The sequence below is a fragment of the Lolium perenne genome, chromosome 7, assembly GCF_019359855.2.
Source record: "Lolium perenne isolate Kyuss_39 chromosome 7, Kyuss_2.0, whole genome shotgun sequence".
Lineage (NCBI taxonomy): Eukaryota > Viridiplantae > Streptophyta > Magnoliopsida > Poales > Poaceae > Lolium > Lolium perenne.
The window spans coordinates 81240514-81251813 of record NC_067250.2 but is presented as its reverse complement, the minus strand read 5'-3'; the positions used below and the strand labels follow the sequence as shown (position 1 = coordinate 81251813).

At 46.0% G+C, this 11300-nt stretch overlaps 1 protein-coding gene across 1 annotated transcript; it reads left to right on the top strand.

Annotated features, from left to right (window-relative positions):
* The first annotated feature begins 6236 nt into the window (after positions 1–6236).
* LOC127316888 (E3 ubiquitin-protein ligase SINA-like 10) lies at positions 6237–7585 on the top strand. Its single transcript, XM_051347357.2, has 2 exons — positions 6237–6622; positions 6712–7585. The coding sequence occupies exons 1-2, from the start codon at positions 6410–6412 to the stop codon at positions 7393–7395; spliced, it is 897 nt and encodes a 298-aa protein (XP_051203317.1). The 5' UTR covers positions 6237–6409; the 3' UTR covers positions 7396–7585.
* The last annotated feature ends 3715 nt before the right edge of the window (positions 7586–11300 follow it).

Here is an 11300-nt window from a genome sequence, read left to right as displayed (position 1 = left end):
ACAAACAATAGATCAAGCAATGGTGGCCTTGGTTGAAGATTTGCAAATTTGGTCTTATGTGTATGTGAGTGAAATTTTGGGGATTTTCTCCCTATTTGATTTCTCCCCATTTGAGTTGACTTTTGTTGACTCTAATGTGGTTCTTATTAGTTTAGAAACATTTTCCAACCATTGAAACCAATTCAAATGGTCTTGTTCAAAGATTTGCAAAAATGGCCATAACACATAAGAGGTGATATGTCAAAATTCAATATTCTTGTAAATTATTGATCTTGCTTTACTTGGACATGGGTTGGGGTCAATTTAGTGTTATATTAGGTTGAGAGATGGTTTCCCATCATTTGGTCAAGGTTTAAAGTCATAGAACAAGAATTGGGTATTATGGCTATATGTCACATATGCCTCTATGCATATGTTGCATTTGATTTTAAATTTGACTTGGCTTGACCCAATTGGTGTTGTTGAGTGTTGAAATGGTATATAGGAGTGATCCCACCATTCACAACATGTATTAGGGTCAATATTCTTAAATTCACAAAATTGCTATTTTACTCTCATATGCCTCTATGGCATTTTTAGTTTCTTTTTATTTTCTTTGGAAACAACTTGGATTTGGTTTGATAAGTACTAGGTAAGGTGTATGAAGGTTTTCCAAACCTCTAAGCAAGGTAGAAAAGCTTAGGGTAAAGTTTTGTAAAAATAGCCATAGGCACATATGCCTTTTTCTTATTTAATTTCCTTTTATTTTATTTTAACTTGGGTGATGAAAAGAGGGGTGAGGTTTAGGGTTTAAGATCATTTCAAAACTACTATTACAAGCAAACATGGCAATAGCACAAGAATTAAACAAGATCACTAGGTATCATACTTAATTTAATAAAAGTTTTTGTTGGTTCCAAAATTTGGAACTAGGGAAATTCATTTGTTTTGTTTTGAAATTTTTGGGATGTTACAAAGACCTTGGTGAAGCATCATATATATTAGGCATCAAGATTTATAGAGATAGATCAAGACGCCTAATAGGGCTATCACAGAGTACATATCTGGACAAGATTCTAAAGAAGTTTATAATGGACGAAAGTAAGAAAGGGTTCTTACCTATGTTACCAGGCAAGGTCTTGAGTAAGACTCATGGACCGGCTACGGCAGAAGAAAGAGAAAGGATGAGTAATATCCCCTATGCCTCGGCAGTAGGATCTATCATGTATGCCATGCTATGTACTAGACCTGATATAGCACATGCTGTTAGTTTGACTAGCAGATATCAAAGTGATCCAGGAATGGAACACTGGACAGCTGTCAAGAATATCCTAAAGTACTTGAAAAGAACTAAGGATATGTTTCTTTGTTATGGAGGTGACCAAGAGCTCGTTGTAAGTGGTTACACCGATGCAAGTTGGAACAATAATCCTGATGACTCTAAGTAACAGTCTGGGTACGTGTTTATACTGAATGGTGCTGCAGTAAGCTGGGCAAGCTCGAAGCAGTGCACGGTGGCGAAGTCTTCAACAGAATCAGAGTACATAGCAGCTTCAGAGGATTCATCAGAAGCGGTATGGATGAAGAGGTTCATTGTAGAGCTCGGTGTGGTTCCTAGTGCATTGGACCCATTAATCATTTACTGTGATAACATGGGTGCCATCGCCAATGCACAAGAGCCAAGGTCACACAAGAGGCTGAAGCATATCAAGCTACGTTACCACTCGATTCGCGAGTACATCGAAGATGGAGAAGTAAAGATTTGCAAAGTACACACTGATCTGAATGTAGCAGATCCGTTGACTAAAGCTCTCCCTAGGGCAAAGCATGACCAACACCAGAATGCCATGGGTGCTAGGTATATTACAATGTAATCTAGATTATTGACTCTAGTGCAGGTGGGAGACTGAAGGAGATATGCCCTAGAGGCAATAATAAAGTGGTTATTATTTATATCTTTATGTTTATGATAAATGTTTATATATCATGCTATAATTGTATTAACCGAAACATTAGTACATGTGTGATCTGTAAACAACAAAGAGTCCCTAGTATGCCTCTTAACTAGCTTGTTGATTAATGGATGATTAGTTTCATAATCATGAACATTGGATGTTATTAATAACAAGGTTATGTCATTGTATGAATGATGTAATGGACACACCCAATTAAGCGTAGCATAAGATCTCGTCATTAAGTTATTTGCTATAAGCTTTCGATACATAGTTACCTAGTCCTTATGACCATGAGATCATGTAAATCACTTATACCGGAAAGGTACTTTGATTACACCAAACGCCACTGCGTAAATGGGTGGTTATAAAGGTGGGATTAAGTATCCGGAAAGTATGAGTTGAGGCATATGGATCAATAGTGGGATTTGTCCATCCCGATGACGGATAGATATACTCTGGGCCCTCTCGGTGGAATGTCGTCTAATGTCTTGCAAGCATATGAATAAGTTCATAAGAGACCACATACCACGGTACGAGTAAAGAGTACTTGTAAGGAGACGAGGTTGAACAAGGTATAGAGTGATACCGAAGATCAAACCTCAGACAAGTAAAATATCGCGTGACAAAGGGAATTGGTATCGTATGTGAATGGTTCATTCGATCACTAAAGTCATCGTTGAATATGTGGGAGCCATTATGGATCTCCAGATCCCGCTATTGGTTATTGGTCGGAGTAAGTACTCAACCATGTCCGCATAGTTCACGAACCGTAGGGTGACACACTTAAAGTTGGATGTTGAAATGGTAGAACTTGAATATGGAATGGAGTACGAATATTTGTTCGAGTCCGGATGAGATCCCGGACATCACGAGGAGTTCCGGAATGGTCCGGAGAATAAGATTCATATATAGGATGTCATTTTATGTGAATTAAAATGATGCGGAAGGTTCTATGGAAGGTTCTAGAAGGTTCTAGAAAAGTCCAGAAGAAATCACCAAGGAAGGTGGAGTCCCGGAGGGACTCCACCTCCATGGCCGGCCAACCCTAGAGGGGGAGGAGTCCCAAGTGGACTCCCCCAAGGGGGGCCGGCCACCCCCTCCATGGAAGGTGGAACTCCCACCTCTAGTGGGAGTCCTAGCTTGGGTAGGTTTCCCTATCATATGGAAGGTTTTGGGTTCGGGTCTTATTCGGAGACTTGTAGTCCAACACTTGGGGCTTCCACCTATATAATGAGGGGCCAAGGGGAGGGGGCCGGCCACCCCAAGACCACCACCTGGCCGCACCCCCCAAGTGGCCGGCCACCCCCTCCCAAACCCTAGCCGCCCCCCTCTCCTCCATAGCTCCCGCGTGCTTAAGCGAAGCTCCGCCGGAGTTCTCCACCGCCACCGACACCACGCCGTCGTGCTGTCGGATTCAAGAGGAGCTACTACTTCCGCTGCCCGCTGGAACGGGAGGTGGACGTCGTCTTCATCAACAACCGAACGTGTGACCGAGTACGGAGGTGCTGCCCGTTCGTGGCGCCGGTGATCAAGATCTTCTACGCGCTTTTGCAAGCGGCAAGTGAACGTCTACCGCAACAACAAGAGCCTCATCTTGTAGGCTTTGGAATCTCTTCAAGGGTGAGACTCGATAATCCCCTCGTTGCTACCGTCTTCTAGATTGCATCTTGACTTGGATTGCGTGTTCGCGGTAGGAAATTTTTTGTTTTCTATGCAACGTTATCCTACACTCCCTATGTCTGTCGTGTGATCAAATGTATGAGGCCTTACTAGTGTTATCAATGTCCGTTTTCATCTAAACTACTTATGAGCAGGCACACCTCTAATGGCTTGTGTTCTTCTGACAGACTGAGAAGATCATGATTGGGTCACCTGCTGAGGTTACCGATGAGTGACCGACGAAGAAGCGTCGTGGAAGGCCGGCTAAGGTCGGCCACTTCCACGAGGAGGCAGGGCCGGACCACTTCCTCCGCATCATCTTCAAGCCCACCTTCAGCCAGCTCATGATCCCTAAAGCTTTTGTCAAGTGGTTCAGAGAAATTCCTTCCAACATCATCGTCACCACCAACACCGGATGCAACTGGAGGATGACTACGAGGAGAGAATGCAATGAAGCATTCATCGACCAGGGATAGACGGCCTTCGCCGTGGCCCATCAGGTCAAGGTAGGCCAGTTCCTCACCTTCAGGAAGGTGTTTGCCTTCGAGTACAGTGTGGTCATCTTCGATCACACCTGCATTGAGGTGGTGAGCAGGTGCCCGTACCATGGCGATGACACCAGGTGTGTCGTCTCCGAGCATCATGTCTGAAGCTAACCTGGTAACATGTCGTGTCTAGTTCCTGTTCGTGTCTAGTGTGTTGAAGTATGATCATGTCTGCCATGCCCAGAACTATGATCGTGTCTGCAAAATGTTGTCTCGTGAACTTGTGTCGTCTATGATCACTGCTAAGTTCTCTGTCATCTATGATTGTGTTCTTAATTGTGTGGTTGAGCGCTGGTAACCTCATCACTGAAGGGAAGAGGTTAGCAGAACCAGATTATGGGTTGAACCCAAACAGTACTGGCGTCGTTCTGGGCTGCTACAAGGCCTGAAAACCGACCTACCAAACGGCCAGAGCCCAAATCTCCACGGGGCCGAAAAATCTATGTGCATGCCACCAAACAAAGTTGCTTTTATGACCCATGGACCGTCTTGGACGCGCAGGACGCTCCTTCCCACTACGCCAGTGGTGCAGAAATTAGATGCAGACAACCAAATGCGCCCAAAGTGAAATACCTAGACGAAAAATATGGCTAGCCCGCTAAGAATTAGGTGGGCAGCATCAAGTCAATTTACCTGTCCATGAAGCCGATTAGGATTTGAAAAGCCCATCTCTCTTGGGTCCAAATTTTAGCATTGCACATTAGAAATAGGCGGTGCGGCAAGACATACTTTTTAGAAAAGAAGGTTGGGACCCGCCTGTACATCCAAAAAATGCATACGGCCTTTATTTAGATCATTTAAGTCAATTTAGCCAGCCATGGAGCTGATTGGGATTTGAAAAACCCATCTTGCGTGCAAATTTTGGCGTTGCGCATACGTGTAAGAAATAGGCGGTGCGGCAAGACAATTTTTTCCTTTTGAAAAGAAGGTTGGGACCCAGCCTTTGCATCGAAAAGATGCATATGACTTTTATTTATATTTTATTTAACAAAGTTCTAACCCGAAACCACCACGTAGTATCTACAGATCTAACAATGGGTGAAGATCATGCCATCAAGGCTTTATGCACCAAAAGTATAGAGCACGCCCTACCAAGTAGGTACCAGAGGCATAGTCGTCTCACTCTATGTCGAACCGGGATCACACATCTGATCCAGCGACCCTTAGCGAGCACCTCGTGAAAGTGTTGTAGAAGTTGTCATCACTGTCCAATTGTCGAGCCATCTTCATGGTACAGATCAGCATAATTCTCATCGGGCCTGCTGTCGATGCCACCACGACGCCAGTCAATGCCTCCATTCCACCTGAGTTCATCATGTAAAATTCTGTTACCGAGACCGCGCGCTGCACTATGCTGCCCAGTAATCCTAGGATACATTCCTCCCTAATGTTGTGCAGGACTGCAACCGGTAGTTTGCCACTATGCATTACCTGTCTATCATGCTATCACGCCCAAAAACAAAATCTAACAACTAAGAGCATCTCCAGCCTTGTCCCCAGGAAGGCACCCAGGATCCCTTTTTTCATGCAAACGGACGAAAACAGTCCAGTCACGCCCGCAGCTTCTCATTTTCGTTCGGATTTAGGCCTAAATCCGTTCGGATTCCCCATGCCATCCTCGGTTTCCCGGGGTGGTGCCGGGGACTCTGTATGGAGCAAATTCCGTGCTCTGACCCGCGTGTCAGTGAAGATTAACGTGGCCGTGTGTGTGTGTGTGGGGGGGGGGGGACGGCTGGAAAATCGTTACTGCCCATGCCAAAAATAGGCTCAATCCGGACCAATTTCATGGCAATACCCTTTGTCATCATCTGTTTGCTCTGTTTTCGTTTTGGATTGTTTGGTTCCTTCCACTCCACCCACAACCTCTGCAACCCCAAAGGCAGGACATCAGTTCAAAACCAAAAGGCAAGACAGTGTACCATACTCACAAGCAAAGTGTTCAGGCAAACAGAAACGTTGTCTCTTTCAAGAATACTGCCATCAGATTCTTGTTCTTTCTCATCCCTTTTGGAGGTAATGAGTCTCGGGAGTGAACTGACAAGGCTTCCGATGAGACGGATTGATGCAATGCAAAGGGTGATTCCCTTAATTTTAATTTTTGGATCGTTTCTCGTGTCCTAATGTGGTGCTCACATCATGAGGCGCAGCTAGCATTCTCATAAACGGTGCGTTATTCTCCACCTCTGCTCCCCCTCCAGTCCTCCACTTCTTCCCGTTTTCCTTCGCTGCCGGTGGGCGGCCGCTGGTTCCAGTGGTTGGTTAGTGTTCAAGATGGAGCTCGGCAACGAGAATGCGACGGTGAAGAAGGCGAGGGTGGAGGAGCCTCTGCTACTGCCACCCAACGTCCAAGTGAAGCAAGAAGGTGGTGTAGTTGCGGCGGCGGCGGAAGGCGACACCAGAAAGGAGATGGACATCATCAAGTTCGACGCGACCCTGCTCCACTGCCCCGTCTGCTCCGACCGCCTCAGGCCTCCCGTCTTCCTGGTTTCCCTCCATGCTGATTAATTTCCCCTCTTGCATTCGCATCCGCGGCAAGGTACCAGTTCAAAATTTAATTCCCCCTCTTCGTGCAGTGCGCGGCGGGCTTGCACATTGCTTGCAGCTGCTGCCAGGGGAAGCTCCCCGGCAAGCGGTGCCACTCGTGCGACCACGGCGGCGGCTCCTACGTACGCTCACCACTGATGGACAAGGTCGTCTGCTCCGCCAGGGTCCAGTGCGCCCACCGCCAGCACGGCTGCACGAGCTGCGTCGCCTACTTCGAGGCCTCCGACCACGAGAGCGCGTGCCCGCGAGCGCCCTGCTCCTGCACGGTGCCCGGCTGCGGCTTCGCCGCCTCGCCGCCCAACCTCCTTGGCCACCTTGCCTCCACGCACGCCTGGCCCGTGCACAGCATCCGCTACCGCACGCACCTCGGGCTCGCCGTGCGGGCGTCGGAGCCTCGGGCGCTGCTCGTCGCGGCGGAGGAGGACGGGGCCGTGTTCCTCCTGTCAGTGGCAGCGCTCGGCACGGCCAGGGCCGTCTCGGTGGTGTGCGTCAGGGCCAACGGCGACGCGGGGCAGCAGTACTCGCTCAAGCTCTGGGCGCACGGGAGCGGGGACCGCGCCGTCATACTGGACTCGGAGGTGACGAGCAGCGTGGCTCCCGGCGAGATCAACGTGGACGCGTGGGAGTTCTTGGCGGTGCCGCCGACCATGATGACTGGCCCTGGACCGGACAAGGAGATGGTCCTCACCGTCTGCATTGACGAAGCCTCCTAATCGATCCGATGATCTTGGTTCCTGGCCGCGCATGCATGAACTGCATGCCGGCATGCGGCTGGGTGGACCTTGTTGTTCCTCAGCAGCAAATGAGTTTATGCTACTGTGATGCAAGTGTTTAGATTAATTAGGAAATGACTTTGCGGCTTCACTTTCACTTCGAGCATGTCAAAGTGTGATGGTTTTCGGAGGCCAGCGCTAGGCGTCGGTCGTCCGATGCGGAGGAAGAAAATCGGTGCTTTTTGCGCCGTTTGATCATGATCCTGCGGTTAGCAATCACTTCCTCTCTCCTCACGTGGGTTTGCTTTCTGTTGTTGCGCATGCTCTGTATCAGCTTTGCATGTCGCTTTCCCGCTGCTGTGGTGCCGGAGCCGCGTGTGTAAGTGTGTTGGCATGTGAGTGGAGTTCACCGTATGATGTTGTTGAGGGTTCACAATAATAGTAATCCAACAAAATAGTTAAATATTTACAACAGTATTAACAAAAGATTACAATAAAAACACCAATTTTAGCACTAATAATTACCCGTGCTCAAAATATATTTACAACAAAACTCTAATATTTTCTACAATAATTAACAACAAATACATAAAAATGTTCGATGGTTAAAATAATAATTTATAATCATTTTGAAAAACAACAATTCCAACACTAATAATTTCCCCAAGCCAAAAAATATATTTACAACAAATCAGTGTTATATTTACAACAATAGTCAGTAAGAAATTTAACAAAAATATTTGATGTTTACAACAATATTCAACAACATTAATTCACATGACAAAAATATCTTGACAACAAATCACTGAGTAATTTACAATAATACTCACGTCAATTCAAGGCTAGATCTAATCAGAAGTCATTTCCAATAAAAAAAATAGCAACCAATCCAACAAAAAGCAAGTACTATTTAACAAAAATTAACTAAAAAAACAACATATCCATCTCACTTCTCCTCCGCCGGCGACAACAATTTCTAGCATCGGATTGCACAACGGCGACGCCTACAGTCCCCTCACCTCACGCCATCGCCTTGTAGGAGCGGAGCCCCTTGCAGGTAAGACATAGGAGGAGCCCAGCTGGCCTCGCCGAGGGAGGAACAGGGCGGCCTGATAACCCACAAGTATAGGGGATCGCAGCAGTCTTCGCGGGAAGTAAATCCCAATTTATTGATTCGACACAAGGGGAGACAAAGAATATTTGAAAGCCTTAACAGCGGAGTTGTCAATTCAGCTGCACCTGGAAACGGACTTGCTCGCAAGAGTTTATCAGTAGTAATGAGCTTTATAGCGATGGCAGTAGTGAAATAACAGCAGCAGAGTAACAGAGACAGCAGTAGTGATTATAGTAAACAGCAGGATTAAAATACTGTAGGCATGGGGATGGATAACGGGGGTTGCATGGATGAGAGAAACTCATGTAACAATCAAAGCAGGGCATTTGCAGATAATAATAAAACGGTGTCCAAGTACAAAGCAATCAATAGGCATGTGTTCCATATATAGTCGTACGTGCTCGCAATGAGAAACTTGCACAACATCTTTTGTCCTACCAGCCGGTGGCAGCCGGGCCTCAAGGGAATCTACTGGATATTAAGGTACTCCTTTTAATAGAGTACCGGAGCAAAGCATTAACACTCCGTGAACACATGTGATCCTCACATCACTACCATCCCCTCCGGTTGTCCCAATTTCTGTCACTTCGGGGCCTCGGGTTCCGGACAGCGACATGTGTATACAACTTGCAGGTAAGATCATAAAACAATGAATATCATGATGAAACAATAACATGTTCAGATCTGAGATCATGGCACTCGGGCCCTAGTGACAAGCATTAAGCATAACAAGTTGCAACAATATCATCAAAGTACCAATTACGGACACTAGGCACTATGCCCTAACAATCTTATGCTATTACATGACCAATCTCATCCAATCCCTACCATCCCCTTCGGCCTACAGCGGGGGAATTACTCACACATGGATGGGGAAAACATGGCTGGTCGATGGAGAGGCGTCGGTGGTGATGATGGCGATGATCTCCTCCAATTCCCCGTCCCGGCGGAGTGCCAGAACGGAGACTTCTGGCTCCCGAGACGGAGTTTCGCGATGTGGCGGCGTTCTGGAGGGTTTCTGGCGACTTTGACTTCTTCCCGTGCGTTTTTAGGTCGAAGGCAATAAGTAGTCCGAAGGAGGGTGTCGGAGGCCGGCCAAGGCCGCCACACACTAGGGCCGCGCGGGCCCCTCCTGGGCCGCGCCGGCCTAGTGTGTGGGGCCCTCGGGCCCCCACCTGGCTTGCCCTTCTGGCTCCGCCAATATTCTGGGAAAATAGGACCTTCTGCATAAATTCCGAGGATTTTCCTGAAAGTTGGATTTCTGCACAAAAACGAGACACCAGAACAGTTCTGCTGAAAACAGCGTTAGTCCGTGTTAGTTGCATCCAAAATACACAAATTAGAGGCAAAACAATAGCAAAAGTGTTCGGGAAAGTAGATACGTTTTGGACGTATCAACTCCCCCCAAGCTTAGCTTATTGGTTGTCCTCAAGCAATTCAGTTAACAACTGAGCGATAAAAGAACTTTCACGAACACATTTGTTCATATGATGTATATATTCTCATAATATGGCTAACACTTAGGCAGTTCATAATGAGATGCATGCAAATAAGATCATCTAACAGCTATGTCAATCATGGAGAGGTACCAACAATTAATAATAAGCATCATGAATCATGTCTATAAGCAGGATTGCAATGTTCATAAAAGAGTATGATAAAGTGGTATCTCGCTTGCCCATATTTGATCAGCAAAACATAAATGCTCAGGCACCTCTGAAGTTCATAGAAAGACTAGAAGTAGTGATTGTCAAAGATAAAAGCATCAAAGTTATACCACAATCAATCATATTTTGAGACAAGCATATTGTACTAAGAATGATAGTTGTGCTCTCAAGATAGTGCTCAAAGAAAGAATGGAGACACAACATAAAAGTAAAAGATTGACCCTTCGCAGAGGGAAGCAGGGATTAACATGCGCTAGAGCTTTTCATTTCTAAAACAGGAGTAAAATTATTTTGAGAGGTGTTTGTTGTTGTCAACGAATGGTAATGGGTACACCAACTACCTCGCCAACCGGACTTCCAAGAGCGGCTCCCATGAATTATTTTTATGTTTATGTGGCACTCCTTCCAACCTTTCTTTCACAAACCATGGCTAACCGAATCCTCGGGTGCCTACCAACAATCTCATACCCTGAAGGAGTGCCTTTTTATTTTAGTTTTATTATGATGACACTCCCCCCAACCTTTGCTTACACAAGCCATGGCTAACCGAATCCTTCGGGTGCCGTCCAACAATCACATACCATGGAGGAGTGTCTATTTAGGTTAATTAATTTGGGACTGGGAATCCCATTGCCAGCTCTTTTTGCAAAATTATCGGATAAGCGGATGTGCCACTAGTCCATAATGAAAGTCCGTCAAGAGTAAATGACAAGGTTGAAAGTTAAACACCACATACTTCCTCATGAGCTATAAAATATTAACACAAATTGAGAAGCATTTTGAAGGTTTTAAAGGTAGCGCATGAGAATTTACTTTGAATGGTTTGAAATGCCATGCATAGGTATTTATTGTGGACACTTTGGAACAACTTGATTTTCAGGTGTTTGGAAGCACGAGCAGCGTTCCCGCTCAGTACAAGTGAAGGCTAGCAATAGACTGGGGAGCGACAAATCAAGAGAGCAGTAACTGTCATAATCATGCTTGCGGAAAAATAAATTAACGGAGGCATAAAAGTGATACAAGAACTCTGAAGCAATGTAAATCATCGAGGCTTAATTGACTTTTGTTCAGTCATATGCATGCGCGAGCATGTGCCAAGTCGATATAAATGAATTATTCAGAGG

Bases quoted from the DNA above. Each gene is read 5' to 3' on its own strand.
- LOC127316888 (XM_051347357.2), top strand. From the start codon at position 6,410: ATGGAGCTCGGCAACGAGAATGCGACGGTGAAGAAGGCGAGGGTGGAG. The intron at 6,623-6,711 runs GTTTCCCTCCAT...CTCTTCGTGCAG, and splicing joins TCAGGCCTCCCGTCTTCCTG to TGCGCGGCGGGCTTGCACAT.